This window comes from Urtica dioica, chromosome 2 (genome assembly GCF_054948205.1).
Source record: "Urtica dioica subsp. dioica isolate 48M chromosome 2, U.dioica_male_clone48M_v1_H2, whole genome shotgun sequence".
Taxonomy (NCBI): domain Eukaryota; kingdom Viridiplantae; phylum Streptophyta; class Magnoliopsida; order Rosales; family Urticaceae; genus Urtica; species Urtica dioica.
This window is the reverse complement of record NC_142757.1, coordinates 44,955,837-44,976,144: the sequence shown is the minus strand read 5'-3', so window position 1 is coordinate 44,976,144 and position 20,308 is coordinate 44,955,837. Positions and strand designations below refer to the sequence as shown.

Genomic DNA, 20,308 nt, shown 5'->3' with positions numbered 1-20,308 from the left:
CGCCCTCATTTATTGGTTATGCAAATCTATACATTATTCTAATTTACTATTATGATTAAGGGTTCCTTCAGTTTATCCAAATTCTGGTGTGATCACAAAATCCGTTCAAGATCTAATCCTTTGCGAGAGATTTTGCTTAATTAAAAAATGGTTAGTAGCAAGTTAAATCACTAAACCAAGCATGCATGTTCCGTTTCCACGGAGAGAGAGAGTCTCCCCGTGAAAATTCTCCTTGATTAATTTCCACCACCCAAACCGCATTCCAAACATAAACACTTTCGTTACACTTCCACAAATGCATGGAAAAACTCGACTCTTTCCCTTCGGCGCATCTCGGGCAAAAAGGATCAATCGTCTCGTAAGATTTATGGAAGTTGGAATCCAATCTCGACCCACCCGACAAATAAAGGCCCGTATCTTCGGTTGAAGATATGAATATTCCGTAGTTTGATGGGCCCGGCTTCGGAAGAGAGTCGCAAAATTACCCGGTACAATCACCGTGTTTTGTGAAATGCCATATCAACTCATCCCTAACCCCGTTTAAAAAACAAAAAAGAAAAATTTATGTAAGGTCTATTTTTTTTTTAACGACGTAATTATAATTCATGCGTAAAGTCTCGATATGTAGTGCTTCGCTTGGTTCGGCTCGTCTCTGTTTATCTTCTCTCTTATATGTTTGAGTCGGGTGAGGTTCGACATTTCTACTGTAATGATCAAGTCCTTACTCAAATTTTTCGCTGAGTTATCATCTCTTGTCACTTGCCTCGCCAACATCACTGTTGTCCTTCAGTGTGATACGATGATCACACATCGATTGCCGATGGTCCAGGTGAGACCCTTTGAGATGATCTCTTCCATCGGATTCAGCTCTGCATCAAAGAGAAGAAGCTTCTCTGGTGAGGTAATTCACAAGAGATAACTAAAAGGCAGTACAATGGAAGATTAAGTTTTTCTCGTTCACATATTATTGATCATCACTCATTGTATCTTGGAAGTCTACCAAATGCTGCTACTAAGACTTTTAACACGCATTTGAAGCAAACGAAAACAAAAAAACAAAAAACTCCTGAGACGTCATAATCTTAATTTCATATCATATATCACCAGGCAAAAGAATGAAATCATGTATAACAATATATAAATAAATCTACTTATCAATCAAGAGGCGGGTTTAGACAAGTTGAACAAGACCTCGTCAACATCTCTGGGAACCTCGTAATCACCGGACAGAAAAACATGAGCAACCCCTCTCACCACAACCCAACTACACCCCGGGAACTTTCTCACACCTCTCTCTCCCATCTCTCTCCTCAAAAACCCTTCCTCCGTTCGCCGCCCGTTCGCCGCGTACACATTGCACATCGCCACGTAGGCGGGCCCGTTCTCCGGGTCGAGCTCGAGGACCCTCCGGGCAGCCAGCTCAGCGATCCCGAGCCCGACCCCGGGCCCGCCTTTTGCGAGCCCGCAGACGCCCAACAACGCGCCCCAGACCGCGAGCCCCGGCTCGAAGGGAAGCCCCGAGACGAGCCCGTAAGCCTCCTCGAGCCTCCCGGCCCGGCCCAGAAGATCGATGAGACAGACATAGTGCTCTTCTCTGGGTTGGACCGTGAAAACTCGACCCATTCCTTTGAATAAACTCCGGGCCGGGCCCACTATCCCCGCGTGGCTGCAAGCCGACAAGAGGCCTAGGAAAGTCACCGAGTCCGGCTCGGCCTCGTTCGACTGAACCATGGCCCCGAAGATCCCGAGCGCTTCTCGGCCCATTCCGTGGTGAGAGAACCCCATGATCATCGAGTTCCACGATATCGAGTCACGAACCGGCATCTCCGAGAACGCGCGGTAAGCCTCGCGCACCGCTCCGCACTTCGAGTACATCGCGATCAGCGAGTTTCCGAGGATCGGGTCGGACCGGTTGTCGTGGGATTTCGCGGCTAGGCAGTGGATTTGCTTCCCCGTGTCGAGGCACGCCGTTGCGCCGGTAGCCCCGAGGAGCGCCGAGAGCGTGGGCCCCGCCGGGGAGACACCCCGGGCCCGCATCTCCGAGAAGACCGCCGCGGCCTCGGAGAAAAGCTCGTTGCTGATGAGGCCCGAGATCATCGCCGTGAATGCGAAAGCGTCGTTCTCCGGCTCCACAGCCTCGAAGATCTCCCGGGCCTTCGAGACCTCGCCGCGGCTGAGATACCCGGCGATCATCGAGGTGCACGAGGCTGCGTCGCGCGCCAGCGAGCGGTAGAACAAAGCCTCGGCCATCTCGATCTCCCCACTCCGGACGTAACCCGCGATCATCCGGCTCCGAGAATTGTCATAATCGAGGCTCTCCGGTGAGCCTCCAACGAACACGAAGTGCGCGTATCTCATGAACCCGAACGCCGAGTACATATGGATGAGGGCTATCCCGAGCCGGGTTTCGCCCGAAAACCCAGTCGTGATCGCCTGAGCGTGTAACTGCTTCCCGAGAAAAGCGAACCCGACCCCAACCCCGGCTATAGCATAGGCCAACGAGACAAAGGTCTCTCCGTTCGGCCTCACCGCGTTCGAATTCTTTGCGAAGAGAACGATGGCTTCCTCGTGAAACCCGGTCCGCGCGAACCCCCCGATCATGACGGTCCACGACACCACGTTCCTCTCCGGCATCGCCAGAAAGAGATGATAAGCCTCATATAAGTCACCGCACCGGCAGTACCCGGAAATAATGGTGGTCCACGTGACCACATTCCGATCCTCCGCCACGTCGAACAAGGCCCGAGCCTCGAAAACCCGCCGGGCCTCGACGTATCCCGAGATCATCGCGTTCCACGACACCACGTTCCGAGCCGGCATTTTATCGAACACCGCTCGTGCTCCTTCCAAGTCCCCGTTCTTCACCAGCCCGCAGAGCATGGAGTTCCACGTCACCACGTTCGGGTCGGGCATCGAGTTGAAGACTTCCACGGCCTCGCCGACCCGGCCCGAGTCCAAGAGCGCGCAGAGGAGAAGCGTCCACGAGACGGTGTTCCTCGCGGGCATGGCCTCGAAGAAGCGCCGGGCCTCGGCGAGGTTCCCGGACCGGACGTGGACGGAGAGCATGGCGTTGTGCGTGAACACGTTTCTCTCCGGCGAGAGGTCGAAGAGCCGCCGGGCTTCGTCGACCTTGCCGGAATTGGCGAGCGCGGCGAGGAGGGTGGTGCACTGGACGACGCGCGCGAGGCCGTTTCGGCGGGACATTTCGTCGAGCAGTTGGCGGGCGTCTCCGAGCCTGTTCTCGGAGAGGCATCGGAGGAGCGGCGAGTGTTCGGGTGAGAGGTCTGGGTAATGGCGGTTAGGGTTGTGGGAGCGGAGACTGAAGCTACGCAGCCATTGGAGTTTGACTGAGGAGGTTCTTGTGGGGATGGAAATAACACGCATGAACGAGTTCTGATAAGTATGTCGATTATGGTTTTGTTTGGATTGGAGGTCTTGATTGGTTTAACGGAGTCCAAACCCATTCACGACTAGGAAGAGAATGAAGGGTTTTTTTTTTTTTTTTTTTCTTTTTCTTATTCAGGCCATTTGTTTAAGACGCGAGAGAGACGACGAGAAAAATCTCAGTTTTGTTTTCAACCAGAAAATAATCAGAGGTATTTAGTCTTAATGAAGTCAGTTCTTTGAACTAACTTCAGGATAATAGTGGTGTACATGCTATAGAAATGTTTTCTAAAAAAAAAAAGCATTAAATTAAAAGGATAATTTACAAGATTACCCCATGAACTCGTGCTTGATTAACAAAGTGCACCCTGTACTCGGATTTTCAACAAAAAATACTCCGAACTCAGGTTGATGTTGACTTTTGCCCCTTCTGTTAAACCTTTTCAGTTACCGTCCAATTGAGGTGCACGTTTCACTCACGTGAGCTGAGTATGGAGGGTATAAAGGTATATTTGGCTATATAATTGTATTTCATTTATTAAATAACTCGAAATTATTAATTATATTTAGTTTTATAATTATATTCGAAATTATTAAAGATTAAAACTAAAGCCCGCCCAAACAAGTCTGAAAAAGAAAATCACCAATCGCAAATTTTTAGGGTTTCTTCGAAAAAGGATAAGTTCGGCGTGGATTCCTCTAGGTTGTTCGATGCGAAGCACTGGTGGTGGAACGAAGTCCCCGGCCAAGAAAAAGATGTCTCCGGCCAAGAATAAGATGAAAAGAAAGTCCCCGAAAAAGAGAGCTCAGTCTCCGACGAAGAAAAAGGATTCCAAAAGTAGCGCAACAACCCATAAGTTACCAAAATACGGTGAGAAAGTGTTATTAAATAAGAAATGCAGTATGGACCACTGTGTACGGTGGACCTGAGATTGTTGTTGTGAAGCCTTAAATTCGAAACACTTGGGACCACATTTGATGTGTTTGTTTGATGTTAGTGGGTTTGTAGGTTTGAAGCTTCAATTTCGAAATAGTAGGGACCACTAATTTCAGTTTTTGGCTTTGTGTTGTTGGTTGTTCACGCTGGATTCATTGTGAGAATCATTTGTTTATTGATTATTTAACCTCTATCAAATGTGTTTTATTTAGTTTATTGATTAATTAAACTTTGGATATCCTTAAACTTTATCTGATATGTGTCCTTTTATTTAGGATCATGTTATTCACTAGTTTAATGATTAATTAAACTTTATCTAATATGTTTTAGGATCCTATTTTTATTTACTTGTTTATTGATTAAGATGACTTTATGTAACGTGTTTTATTTACTTTTTTGTTTGATTACAGTGAATGGGTCTGGTAAGTTCACATTTCAAATTCACCATGGTGGTAAAATGAAATTGGTGAATGATCGGTTGTCTTACGTCGAAAGCAAAGTAGATTTTGTAGACTACATGGACATGGATCGGTTGTCGATAGTGGAGATCGACGGGATACTCATTAAAGACTTGGGATACTACTGTGGAGCATTGTATTACGTCATACTCGCGTATTCCGATGAGCTTGTATTGCTTGATTCAGACTAGGCCTTGATGTCCATCGTAGGCGAGCTAATTGAGAACACGTTTGAGGTGTTGTTGTACTGTGACCACCTCATTCAAGAAGGAGGAAGTAAGCCTATGCTGCTATTAGATCAGAATCAACATGATGACACTTCACGTCCATTTGAAGAGACTCAGTCAGCAGTTGAAGGGAATCAAGGATCAACGAGTCCAATTCCAGAGAGTCAAGTTCTAGAGAGTCAAGTTCCAGAGAGTTCAATTCCAGATAGTCAAGTTCCAGAGAGTCAAGTTCCAGAGAGTCAACCTCAAGCGTCCCAGAGTCCACCTCAAGCATCCCAGAATCAACCTCAAGCTTCCCAGAGTCAACATCAAGCGTCAGAGAGTCAACCTCAAGCGTCACAGAGTCCAGCTCAAGCTTCACAGGTTCCACCACAAGATACTCAAGTAGAAGTGGAAGCAGACGAAGAACCAGAAGTTGAAGAGCACAAAGAAGCAGAGATCGAGGAAGATAGCGGATTTGAGATGAGTAAGGACGACGTGATCGTTGACGGAGCAGCTATAGATGGAGGCCTAACAGGCAAAGGAAAAATGCATCTCAGTGATGAAGAACCAGTCTCTGATACAGATAGTGACTACAACGACGAAGATGATATAGACTTGAAGAACTCGGACTCGTCTAGCGAAGAAGAAGCGAAGACCGATAAACGTCGTTCAGTTTGGAAGAAGGTGCTTCCCAAATTCCAGGAGTTTAGACAAGACACGGATATGTCACAACCGGGACTCAAACTAGGATTAACTTTTCCTAGTTGAAAAGTATTCAAAGATGCTATTCGAGAGCACTCTATCCGATCCGGGAATGAAATCAAGTTTAAGGTCAACGATTCAAACAGAGTTAGAGCTGTTTGTAAAGATAAGACGTGCAAATGGTTATGCTATGCCTCTTTTATCGGTTTGGATGGATGTCACATAAAAGGACATCACACAGGTCAGTTGTTGACGGCCATTGGCATTGATGCCAATAACAGCATGTTTCCTATAGCGTTTGCAGTGGTTGAGTCCGAGTGCAAATCGTCATGGGCATGGTTTTTAAACTTTCTGCGAGACGATGTGGGCATACACAATGGACATCATTGGACATTTATTACTGATAAACAGAAGGGGTTGAAGGAAGCACTGAGTGGGATGTGGGAAGAGGGTTCTGTACAGGCAGAGCATAGACATTGTGCACGACATCTGCAAAGCAATTTCACGAAAGTAATGTACTAATTTTATGATCTTATTAATTGATGTCTTGATGGATTCACTCACTTAAATACTGAATTCTTGATTCAATGTCAGGTTTTCAAAGGTCAATTTCTTAAAAACAAGGTAATGGCAGCGGCAAAGCAATATTCCGTCCCAAAGTTCTTTCAAGAAATGGAATTGATCAAAGCAGAAGATCAAGACGCGTATGATTGGTTACTGGATAAAAACCCCCGTAATTGGGCCAGAAGCAATTTCAGAACAACACCAAAGTGCGACATCCTGCTTAACAACCTTTGCGAGAGTTTTAATGGAACTCGGGCCGTGTTGCTAGCTAGAGGAAGACCTATTCTCTCTATGTTAGAGAGAATTAGGATGTACCTTTTGCAGAGATTCATCAAACAACGTCTAGCTGCGGAGAAATGGACGGGCGACATTGGTCCTCGGATTTACAAAATCGTTGAACAGAATAAAATCAGCAGTGGTGCGAACATAGCAATCTGGTCCGGGGGTTTTAAGTATCAAGTTCAGAACATGTATGGGAGCATGTACGCAGTTGACTTAGGCACAAGAACCTGTTCATGTTGTCGATGGGATTTATCAGGTACGTCATGAAATGTATCCATTATTTTAAGTAGTTACCTTATTACTTATATGGTTTCAACATGTCCGATCATCCATAGGGATTCCGTGTGCACATGCCATTGCACGTATATGGGAAAGATCGCAGCAAGTAGAAATGTATATCGACGATTGCTACAAAAAAGAGACATACATGAAGGCATACAAACACCAAATCTTTCCGATGAATCCTATCGAGCAGTGGCCTTAGACAGGTCTAACACCTATGGGAATGCCGCCAAATAGAGCAAAGCCGGGAAGACCCAAGAAATTGAGGAGAGTAGAACATGATGAGGTTATTCCACCGGGTGGAACCAAAATGACTCGAAGATACGTCATGGTTACATGTTCTGGATGTGGAAAACCGGGTCACAACCTAACGACATGCTTTAGGAGGACACAAGAAGAACTTGTCATCTATTTTCTTAGCTACAAAAAAACTGTGAAGATTTTCTAATTTCTAATAAACTTGCAGAGGCAACAACAATGACATGCTAGAGATCAACATCAAGCTGCTAGACATGCTCACCGAGGTACTGCTGAAGGTGAAATTAGTCAAACAGGAGGCAGTCAAGGCACTCAACAACCACAGCCTAGGGTAAGTCTATCAGAACTGAAATACATTACCTTATAGATACCTTAAATAGCAATGTATCTAATCAATTGAAATGTATACAATTACAGCGTAGCCCGAGGCTCAACAGGGTTCCAACGAGACGAAATGTATTAGAACCGAGGAATTTATTCTGATTCTCGTGTTTTTGGACCACAATATTATGGTGAACAAGTTATGAAGTTGGATTACCGGTCTTACAATCATATTTTGTCCTTTTGGGTAGTTTTTTTTGTGCATTTTGGTAGACTTGGCTCGTTTAGGTCTCGAAATGATGTAATTACTTTTGATTTATATGTACTTAGTGTGTCAAACTTATGGTTTCTTCAGTTTTTGGACATGGAATGCAAAGTTTGTAATTTCTTACTATCTTGTTTGATCAAATTGAATGATAACTTTTGGTTGAAATGGAATGCAAATTTACCAGCAAAATACCATAAATCTGTTACACATACCATTACACTTACACAGTTACACATACCATTGCACACATAAAATACCATAAACCTGTTACACATACCATTACACAGGATATCCCCATTACACATACCATAAACCTGTTATACTAACTACTGCAAGTATATGATCACAAATAAAACTTTAACATTACACATACACAATACCACATACACAGTTACACATACCATTAAACATATTAAGTTTTGGGCTATTTGAAACAAAACGCATAAATTAATACAACAACAATTATTAACATAATGTTCTTGATTTTTTGGGCTTCTGCAATCAATTTCACACTCACTTCCTTCGCTTCCTTCATCTCACCACAGACTTGATACACAACGGCGTTAATATTAAGTACTTCTGCTAGAATCAACTGGCTCCCTTCCTTAGTCTCGCAACTGGTTTCATATACAATATTCTTCTTCGCGCCTTCATCACTCATTCCCTCCTCCTCCAGTTTATTTATTTTCTTCAATAAACCCGGGATAATTTGGAGAGACCTTTTACACATTTTCGAATCAATCCATTGTAACATGCCACAACCAGCTTCCACATTTTTCTGCGAATAAAACCCATCACCGTCCTCAATTAATCAAGTGATACGCAGACGACAACCAGGAATACAAATATTAATAAACCCTTACCTTGTATCTGGAACAGCCATAAAACCTTCGACCTGGATTGTCACACGTACATGACGTGCGCTCGACACTCAACAGACCGCATTTGCAACGAGGACTCCGACGACTCTCCACTGCTTCGTCGACGCTTGCTGTAAATGAACTATTCGACGACGAATCCATGTGGAACAAGTATACAATCTGAGATTATGGGTTCATTTTGGGTTGAGAAGATTGGTTTGAAGATCAACGACAACGCCCGATTTGGGTTTTAAAATTGAAGAGACCGCGCGATTTGGGTTTGAACACCGACGAGACGCGCGATTTGAGTTTGAAGACCGACGAGCCGCGCGATTTTGGGGTTTAGGGTTACACGGATTTTGGGATTTTGTAATTGTTTCCGATTATGTTCAAATGTTGACATAATTTATTAGTTTTTATTAGTTTCCGAAGGGTATAATGATAATTTCAACTCCATACTCAGCTCATGAGTGAAACGTGCACCTCAATTGGACGGTAACTGAAAAGTCAACATCAACCTGAGTTAAGAGTATTTTTTGTTGAAAATCCGAGTACAGGGTGCACTTTGTTAATCAAGCACGAGTTCAGGGGGTAATCTTGTAAATTATCCTAAATTAAAATGATTATGGTAGTACGTTTGTATCATAATTTGATGGGATACTGATACTAATAATACGAAATGATTGCCACTTATACGATATAGCCCAAAATCCAAAATTTGACACATGTAATACCTAGATCAATAGGTACAGACTATTATACTCTCAAAATTCTTTAAATGAAAAAAACCATCACAAACCAATCTTTTCTCGCACACCTGTTCATCATCTCTGTTTCTCTCTCTCTCGCTCTCACGATTTGGCATGAATTAATTTCGTTATGTTTGTATATTTGGGCTATGTTTGCATGAATTAATTTGGGTATGAAAAATATTTTGGGGATTTATGTATGTGTTTCCAGATTTCAATTTGGGGATTTCTGTTTGTGTGTGTGTTTGCGTGTGTTTGAAGTTGTTGAGATGTATTTATTGTGTGTTCTCGGAAAATGAGGTTTTGATTGATTGGTTTTTTTTTTTTTATAAATCCAGGTTTTGTTGTTATTGCATGAATTATTGATGTATTTTGGTATTGAATTATTGATGTATTTTTATTAATCCAGTTGTTGAGATTATGTATGATTGTTGATCCGAAATGGGTCTCCGGATTGTTGAGTATATGTTTGTTTGTGTGTGATATTAATTTTTGTATGTGTTTGTTTGAAATTTGATCTCGAAGTTGTTAAAATTTGGTGATTTGATTTGTTTTAGGTTTTATCTTCACTTAGTCTATAATGACGATGTCAAAATCGACCAAGGTCGATGAGGCCTCAACAGTTGTCTGATGAAGCCCTAGGACGGCTTCGAAAAGGAAGATTGATGAGCCGTCAAAGAATTCCGACGATGATGCATTCATTGACCCAAGATCAAAAAGGTATGGAATACAAACTAAGATACCCCTTTGGATATTAGATGTTTTTACGCACTACTACAAAACTAGGATTCTACAATGCTTAAAAACAGTTGTAGAATGATTCTACAACGTTTATCAAGTGTTGTAGAATTCTGCGTTGTAGAAGCTTCTACAACGGTATGAATCCATTGTGTAATTTTCAAATATTTTTAAACAACTCGCTGCGGCGAAGTATAATTTTCTCCGCGGCGTGATAGTCTACAACGGATATCTATATCTGTTGTAGAATCATGTCGCCGCGGCAAAAATTATACGTCGCCGCGGCGACGTATGTTCTGCGTCGCGGCGACATGATTCTACAACAGATATAGATCCGTTGTAGGAGGGTTCTGAATATTTTTTAAAAAACTCGCCACAGCGACGTTTTAGTTTCGCCGCGGCGAAACCCAAACGTCGCCGCGGCGAGTTATAGATTTATAAATAATGTGCTCTCGGCATCTTTTTTGCCGCGGTGACTCTTATTTTTTGCCGCGACAAACGTTATACGCCGCGACGAGAAATCTAAGTCGCCGCGGCGAGAGGCATCTTTTTTTTAAACTGAAATCAGTTTTTACACGTACTGAAACCCGTTGTAAAAAATTGGCACCTGAAAATAACCTTCAATCCAAAAAATAATATCTACATCTTCAAAACATTCAAAAGCAAATATTTACATCTAAAACCAATCCAAAATTTAATAAAAAAAAAACTATCTAATCATCACGATTAATAAATGTATGTACATAAGTTACTCATTCTTCCCTAACTCTCTCTAAATCCTCCTTTGTATAGGATTTCTTACTTTCTAATTGTCATACACCTCCTACGACTATATCGTGCATATAAGAAATCACAAAATACCCGCATTCCATGTTTCCGGTTTGTCTCGGAGCGTTCCAAGCCTTGATGTACGTTGATTGTCCGTTATTATGGGCGTTTTGGTGCTCGAGCTTGAAATCTACAAAAACCCTATAACACCGAAATCATAAGAGAAAAAACCTCTAGAATGATTTATAATAAAAATAGTTTAAAAAATCAAAATATTATCTTTTTATCAATCGAGTTAAATCGATTGGTATTTTATTTCTTAACGGGTCGAAGAACATAGCACTATCTCTCCAAGGATCGAGGACAACGAGCATCCAATGCTCACCTTTATTGTACGGCATCAAAGCTAGTTCACCAAATTTGCATTTTCGTACCATGTTTCCAACGTCCTTGACTCGTTTTGACAAATAAGTGTCCTCGTCGTTGTTTGCGATGTACGAACTTAAGCTTCGAGCGTAGATAGCTATGATAAACAAGTATTTGGTTGATCAAAACACTAAATATTGAATATTTATATTAAAAACGCATATAAAGAAAACACTTACTCCATATAAACCGTTATGCTCCCCGCGCCAATTTGCAAGTATTGCAAAAAATCAGAAACATCTTCAAATGACATCGGAATCGGGATAGCGGCGAGACTTGGGCTAACATTGACCATGATCATATCCCCTTCCGGTAACATTACTTTGTTGGCATGTTGAGCGAGCAATCGAAACTTGGGATTAATCACCTTGTACGGAATCTTCTTAGCATCATCGATGTTAGGTTAACTCTCAAAACCAGGCTTTGAGAGTTGTTTGACAACCGGACCGTGACTCTCTATTCCCGTGTCCATTTCTATCAATCTCTTTGTCCACGAGACAAATCATCCTATGGCATCTTCAATGGTTTGAGCTTCTTCGGTGGGAATTGGCAATTTGGCAATCTTCAAACACTACAACAAATCTCACCATTACCGACGATTTTTTTCGTCGCTAATGACCCCATAATCGTCGCTAAATCTCTTTAGCGACGATTTTAGTGACGATTTTTATCGTCGCTAAATGTCCGTGCCTAAATATATTTAGCGACGAATTAATCGTCGCTAAATATTTACCGACGATATTACCGACGATTAAATCGTCCCTAAATGTTTAAACTAGGAGTTTTTTTTTAATTATTTAGCGACGATTTAATCGTCGCTAATTCCCGCGGGTGAATTTCGCGCGCGAATTAGCGACGATTAAGTCGTCGCTAATACGTTAATTTTTTAATAATTAGCGACGACTTTGTCGTCGCTAATTACAAACTTTTTTTTTTCAATTTCTAAAATTATTAATTTTTATCGTCGTTAATTATTTATTTTTTATTTTGTTTTTCGTTTATGAAATTCTAACATTAAAAATCAAATAAAAATCAAATTATATTATCGAAATGAACTTATATATAAAATACGATTACGATTTCGATTATCGACAAATATGTAAATAAAAATCTACTATATACAAAATATGTAATAAAACACTAGTCGCGACCTTTGCTTCGTCGTCCCGCCACTCGTTTTCCCCCGCCTCGACGTGAAACGCTCTTCTGCTGGCGCTGAAACTCTGCATGGTGCGGCACAAAATCCTTGTCAAGACAAGTCACACAACCAAACACGAATCAAACTATAACTTGTCACAAAATCCTTAGACTTGTCATAAAAATTTCTAGACTTGTCATTAAAATTTTCTAACTCGTCATAAAATTTAAATTTCAACTTCAAGATTAACTAGCAAAAAGCCGAGCCCGAACAAAAAAAAAATCAATCTCAAATCATTATTCATTGATTTCAAAACTCAACTGTCAAATCCATTTTCAAATTAATTCCTAATCTAATCACAACTTCAAAAATCGAACGCGAAACGGAATAATCACATTTCATCAATCTCATCAAAATCACAAACAAGCGAATCCTCATCAAAATCACCAAAATAAATAACCCGCGGCTCAGAATCACAAAACGCAATCGGTCAAGACAAGTCCTCGGCCAAAAATAACAACACGGCTAACTGAAATCCTCGGCCAAGATAACACATGGCAAAAACGAGCACTCGGCCAAGACAACAAACAAGTCTCAATAATTCGAAATTCACAACAATCATCACAGCCTCATAATCAACAGAATTTTAAATAGCATTCCAAACAAAACCTCAAAATTCACATGTCCAACACAATTCCAAACCAAAATTCGTCCAAAAAATTCAACAAAAATTAAAACATGCCCTACAATCATCACCCAACCATTAAACACTCTCATAAACGTCTCATGATCACAAACAAGCCTTAAGAAATAAAAAAGCCCCAAAAATTAACAAATATTTATAAAACTAATTTCAATATTTATAAAATTTATAACAAATATATAATTCATTTATAACTAATTACTTCATTTATAATTTATAAAATTTATAACAAATATATAATTCTAAAAATATAAATTATGTAAATATAACTAATCAAAATAAATTTATAACTAATATATAACTAAAGTTATATATATATATATATAAATAACTAATATATATAACTAATTAATATATTAATCCTATATATATATATATATATATATAAAGTTTTTTAAAAAAAAACTTACCGATCACGTACGGCGAGGGAGAGCGCGCGCGGCCAAAGAAGAGGAAGCGGCCAAGGACGGCGTCGGCGGGGAAGTGGCTATGGCGTCGGCGGCGGAGCGGCGGAGCGCGGCGGAGGAGCTGCAATGGGAGAGAGAGAGGCCGGTAAGGAGAGAGATGTGAGGAGAGAGAGAGAAGTGAGGAGAGAGAGAGAGTTACCGGGTACGACGAGGTCGGCGTCGGCGGCACACGGCGGAGGAGGGCACGGCGACGGCGGGAGAGAGAAAAAGAGAGAGAAATCGATTTAGGTTTGAGAAAGAGAAATGGGGAAGCTGGGTCGCGATCTGGTATTTAAAGACATTTAGCGACGATTTTGTCGTCGCTAAATGATTTCATTTCGTCGCTAAAAGAACTTAAATCGATATTTCATTTAGCGACGATAAATTCGTCGCTAAATCATTTCGTTGTAATTAAATGTGAGGGATTTTTCCCTCTTAAAAATTCGTCAAAATTCAAAAACATTTAGCAACAATTAAATCGTCGCTAAATGATTAAAATTCGTCGCTAAATCATTTCGTTGTAATTAAATGTGAGGGATTTTTCCCTCTTTAAAATTCGTCAAAATTCAAAAACATTTAGCGACGATTTTATCGTCGCTAATTGTATAGCGACGACAAAAAAACATTTAGCGACGATATTATCATCGCTAATTATTTTCCCGGGAACTTAGCGACGACAAAAAAGAATTAGCGACGATAAATTCGTCGCTAATTATCTTTGCCGCCAAACTTTAATATTTTTGGCACCAAAAAATTAGCGACGATAAAATCGTCGCTAAAAGGGTGATTAGCGACGATTTATTAGCGACGATTAAGTCGTCGCTAATAGTTTCGTCGCTAAATGTGGTATTTCTTGTAGTGAAAGTTCTCGCCGCGGCATAAATCACGTGGCGCCGCGGCGAGAGTTCTACAACGGATAGTCTAAACGTTGTGGGAAATTTGAAATTTATTTAATTCTACAACGCTTAACCACAAGCGTTGTAGAATCACCAAGTTTCTACAACGCTTAGCTATAAACGTTGTAGAAACACCCAGATTCTACAACGCTTAGCCATAAGCGTTGTAGAAACACCAAGTTTCTACAACGCTTATGTTAAGCGTTGTAGTATCCCTAGTTTCTACAACACTTATTTTAAGCGTTGTAGAAAGTGGGTTGTATAATCCAACATTTGTAGTAGTGACGATTTTTTTGGTGACCTATGTGGCTTATTAATGATGATTGGGCTGCCTTGGTTTATTTTGTGTTTGATACAGAGTAAAAACAAGGCCGAGACTTCAGGCGTTGTGGCGGCCTCGGAGAGTCCGTCAACTCCGATTTCTCGTAAGGTAAGTGTCACAAACCCATTTGGATCCTGGTTCGTGACATATCGGTAACGAATTGATCGATTTCGTGACCGATGTGTCACGAACTCACCCACTTTGACCAAAGTATCAAGGACTCGCCCACTTCGTGACACATCGATCATGAAGTGAATGAGTTCGTGACACATAAGATGTTAAAGACAATTTCCAACAAAGATTCCAGAAGAATATTTACCCTCACAGGAATGGTAAAAGTGGTGAACGCTCCGAAAAATGGAAAGGTATTCAGTGTCATGAATGTGAAGGTTTCGGACATATTCAAAAGGAGTGTCCCAACTTCCTCAAGAAACAGAAAAAAGGGGTACAACGTCACTCTATCGGATGAAGAAGATGAAGATAGCGACTCCGACAAGATAAGTAACTTTATGGCATTTACTGCCTCTATCCATACTCATGAATCTACAAATGAAATTGATGAATGCTCTCAGAAATTTGTTCTAGATGAAGAATTATCTGACGATGCCATGAATGATGCATGCAATACCCTGCACATCAAATGGGTTGAGGAGTCCCAGATTCTCGACAAACAGAGTGCTCTTATTCTCACTCTGACTAAAGACAAGGCAAGGCTCCTAGAAACCATTGTTGATCTGAAAAAGGAAGTCAGTCGGCTAAATGAAGAGCTGGATCAGATGACCAAATCAGTCAGGATGCTGAACTCCGGCACTGACAGCCTTGACAAAATCCTCACCATTGGTAAACCTGCAAAGAACATGAAGGGGCTTGGATATATTCATGGTGCTTCCTCATCCCACACAACCTTTGTTCCCTAAAAGTTTACTAGCCAGATGTCACGAAACATGCCTCAAACATATGGTGATGACAAGCTTCAACGACAACATCAGCAACATTCTTCTTGACCAACCAGGTTTCTTGTCAACAGACCTCGTTGGGTCTGCCATTATTGTGGAAGAAGGGGCCATATTCGACCTTTTGGGCAGTTTGTGGGGCAACCACGAATTGTCCGGTCATCGACGATCATAAGCCACCTCGTGTTCAGGATCGGGAGCTTCGAGTAAGAATCCAAAGATGGGCTCCTAATAGAGATTAGAGGTCAAGTTCGAGAGTTTTCCAATAAAGACTTCCAAGAGATAACATTCCTCAAAGTCGTTGATGACTATGAGGAATTCAAGTTCGGGGGGTTGTTTCTGATGACAGCCTCTTCAAAAAATTCTTCCCGGGGAAGTATCTGAGTAGAAACTTGGTCAACCAATTCTTGGAGCCAAGCAAGGATTGTCCGATAGAAGTTCAGGTAAATTACCTGAAAATCTACTTCGTGTTGAATGTCCTCCTGGGGGACGATGTCAAAAACAAGACACCGTGCTTTGAGCTCATTAAGGCGGTGGATGACACAGACACATTCAGTCATCCTTGGGGCAACGTGATCTGGAACTACCTTCTTGGCGAAATCCGAAAGTTTGTGGAGAAGGGTGGCGAACCATCGGAGCAAGGTAAAAAGAAAAGGAAGCTCTGACTCGCTGGATTTGTGGAACCGCTTCAGGTTTGGGCGTACGAGTGTTTGCCTTATCTGACGAACATGGAGGTTTGTCAAAGAGTCTCCACCACAGCTCGGCCAATAATGCGTCGATGGAAGTGAACTGGACTTGTTCAAGAGGCCGCCATGAGAGCAATCAACTTCAAGGAGGTAAGATATTTGTAGGTTAATTCATACCTAATATTCATGACTAATTTGTTTTCTTGTCCCCCATACAGGTTGAATTTCAGGGGCTCGGCGAGACTTCTTCAAGCATTGCCACCACTTCTAAGACGCTAGCCATGGAGGAGAAACGCCCGTAAAATAAGCCAAAAAAATATGTCCCTCAACCACAAGTACAACCACAACCACAACTAGAAGCACAAACACAAGCACAAGCACAACCGAAATCAGTAGATGTAACACTATTTCTGTTTAAGTTTAAACAACCACGGTTCGTAACAGATGTGTCACGAAGTCACTATACATCGTGACACATGTGTCACGGAGTGTAGTGACTTCGTGACACATGTGTCACGAAGTTTAAACAACCATGACATATCTGTCACAGAATACCTTGGGTCGTTACACATCTGAATTTGTTATTTTACTCATGGACAGTTCGGCTCGACGTGCTCGAAAATTCTGTTGGAAAATTCCATGATCGTTTTATGGTTATGAAAGAGGACTACATGAAGTTCGATAAGGAGATTCTGGATGCGGTGAAGAGCTACAGAGTGGCTCTTGATGAAGATCAGTACAACGATTGGAGACGTAGACTGGCGTTGGAAAAGAAGCGCCAAGAGAAACAATACCAATTATCGGCCGACGAAAAATTGGCCAATCTGAGGAAGCACGAAGAACAGAATAGGAAGGAGAAAGAGGAAAAAGAGAAGAAAAAAAGAGAGGCACAAGAAAAGGAAGAAAAGAAGAAACAAGAGGAAGAAGATGAAGAAGAAGAACGAAGAAGAAGAGAAGAATAAGAAAGAGGAATAAGAGAAGACGAAGAAAGAGGAAGACCTGGTGTGCAACATATTGACGTCGCGATGTATTACCTTTGTAAGAAGAAAAAGACTGGTTTGCTGTGTCACTCTTTCACTGTCATGTCCACAATCTTCTGTAAGTATCTTCGAGATACTTACAGTGAGTTCAACGCTAGCCAAGACCCGGGGTATTCTTAAAGAAGAAACTGAAAAAATGAGTCATCGACCACATCGGAGCAACTAATGGACCCAAGGGATGGCGTTGATGATGTCTTCATCCCTATCATAGACTCTGCGCACTAGAATCTCATAGTTTTCAACGTACGTTTGAGGTGTATAACGGTGTATGACTCTATGAGTTCCACCTCTAGACATCAGACGCTTGTGGACATGGAAGTCAAAAACGTGCCACTATTTTACCTTTTGTTCTACATGTTACCAGTGTTCTACTCTCCAAAGATGAAATATTCAACGTCGTCAACTATGATCAAATTCCACAACAAGACAATGGGTAAATATTTTAATTCTTAATTTTACATTCTTAATGACACATTTTAATTTACGCATGTTTTTTTTCCTTCAGAAATGATTGTGATATGTTTTTTTATCAAGACTGCTGAGTTTTTGACACACGACCTTCCACTGTCAGATTTGATGCTACTTAAAATTATGTTTGTATGACTATACGTATGTGTTTATAACTGTATGTATGTGTGTATGATTGTATGTATGTGTGTAGAATTGTTAACATTCGAATTCATGCTACTTAAAGTACTTGATTTCATTCCTCATGTGTTGTACGTGTGTATTGTCTCGAAATCAAAAGATTTGTCACGAAATCACCACACTTCGTGACACATGTGTCACGATGTGATCTTAGTCCGTGACAAATGTGTAACGAAACGATCTGAGTCCGTGACACATCTGTCACGAAATGAGGTGACACATTTGTTACTAACAATAAACCGAACACCAATAAAGTTTAAAACATTGAAAATGGAATACATACCAATACACAAAGGAAGTTCTAAACATTAAAGGATAAACAAGAAAACGTAATACAAGATACGTGTCAAATTACAAACCAAACCAATGACCCATCCCTGGAGCTCTCATTTCTGGTGAAATTGATTGCGACATGTAGCTCTATGGTTGGCGGTATGAGCCCGTTAGCTTCGTGTTTGACGACGATTGAATGCGTTGCAGGGGTCACATTCAACAGAGCGTACAATGTTTGCATCAAACTTGGGTAATTCAAGTTGCTTAGCATATAAATATATTTCTGCCATCGCTGTATACGCTCGGTCACATTAGATATAAGAATTAAAACAAGATTGTTAACATCGAAATACATCCAATTCGTGACACAAGTGTCACGAAGTGCATCCAGTTTGTGACACACATGTCACGAAGTGCATCCACTTCGTGACACCTGGAAAAGTCGTGAACAAAAAAAAAAAACTCCATTTTCGGCAAACTAATCACTCACAAATGCATTTGGAACCTATTTCAAAATTAATCAAATCAATTAAACTTTTTCTTATTTGTTAAAAACACGACGACCTTGAATGTTGTAGTAGTATTACCAAAATATGTTTGAAGAATTTTTGGATCTTTGATTTGCAGGAAATCTCCTCAGCAACAAGGATTCAAACCTTGGATTTGCAGGAAAAAAAACCGTCCTTTGGATTTGCAGGAAAAAATGGGTTTAGGATTATTGCAAAATTTAGGATTCAAACCTTGGATTTGCAGGAAAAAAACAGTCATTTGGATTTCGACGAGCAAGATTCCGGCGACCCACGTGAAGAAAGACTCTGGCGACCCTCGTGAAGAAACCTACGACAACCCACAAGCGGAGAAGGAGGGAGTTTTTTTTTTTTCACAATGTCAAAGTCCAAAATGAAGGAGAGACTTTTTCAATAATATCAATTTAGTTAAATAGCACACTTGAGTAAGACCCAAAAATTTGAGTTATATACTAAATTTGAACCTGTGATTTCAATTTTATGAGTATTTCATATGATTGAAATTGTTCGATTCGGTTCAATTTTAGCCCATATTAAAAATCAAAATTGAATTTTGGTTTTTAATTTTTCCGACCAATAATCGAACTAAATTAAAAAATTGAAAATTGGTTATCCGAATCTTCGTTTACCTAAATGTGAAATAAATATCTGATTGTAGAATCAGTTTTGAAAACGATTTTTTAGAAAATCATCTAACAGATTTCAGAAACTCCAGCAATAATAAAATAAATATGCTTGATATTAATATATATATATATATATGTATATATTTATATATCATTTATGTGATATCATTATTCACGTCACGAGTGCGTGTATAAGCTTTGGTTTCCATAATATGATTTATAATAGATAGAATTAAGCATATAGCTTATTTAAAACCCTCACATAAATATTATAGCCGAAATTTTTAAAAATTAAAAAAATAACTCAAACTCAAACAAGACGCATGCGTCATATTATGAATACGTAGGTATGAATTGGGCTATTTTATTAATATTTAAATAGTTGGACTATAGTTTTAATTGAAGGTAGCCGTTTAGCTATTTTGATATAGTTTTTTTTTCTTTATAATAAGATCTTATTTAAGTAAGTATATATCTAAGTAACACCAATTATATTCAATTTACACTAAGAGTTATTGGTTGGGACACTTTGTTTAAGTTAGAGAGATAAAATGTTCAATTTGCATTAATTAATCCATAAGTTTTTGTTTCCATAATATCATAAATTCACCACAATTTAAAATATAACATAATAAGTTAGAGAGATAAACCAAAGCGAGGTAAATCCCGCGGTTAAATATTTGGAAAAATTCAGATTCAACCGCGACTGTTTTCGCGTCTAAACGTACGTAACTTGTATCATATATATGTTTCTTGTCGTACCTGAAGGTGCAGTTTATAATAGTGTAAAATTGAAGTTACTTTCAATTCAATTTCATCAAGAAGTTTTAACCGAAGTCATCAA

The 20,308-nt window shown here is 40.4% G+C and overlaps 1 protein-coding gene across 1 annotated transcript; it reads right to left on the bottom strand.

Annotated features, from left to right (window-relative positions):
• Positions 1-184: 184 nt before the first annotated feature.
• LOC149404946 (pentatricopeptide (PPR) repeat-containing protein) lies at positions 185-3,609 on the bottom strand. Its single transcript, XM_089608000.1, has 2 exons — positions 1,192-3,609; positions 185-869 (listed from the first exon to the last, which is right to left on the bottom strand). The coding sequence occupies exons 1-2, from the start codon at positions 3,382-3,384 to the stop codon at positions 864-866; spliced, it is 2,199 nt and encodes a 732-aa protein (XP_089464126.1). The 5' UTR covers positions 3,385-3,609; the 3' UTR covers positions 185-863.
• Positions 3,610-20,308: the final 16,699 nt, after the last annotated feature.

Coding starts and splice junctions, on each gene's coding strand:
- LOC149404946 (XM_089608000.1), bottom strand. CDS start 3,384: ATGCGTGTTATTTCCATCCCCACAAGAACCTCCTCAGTCAAACTCCAA.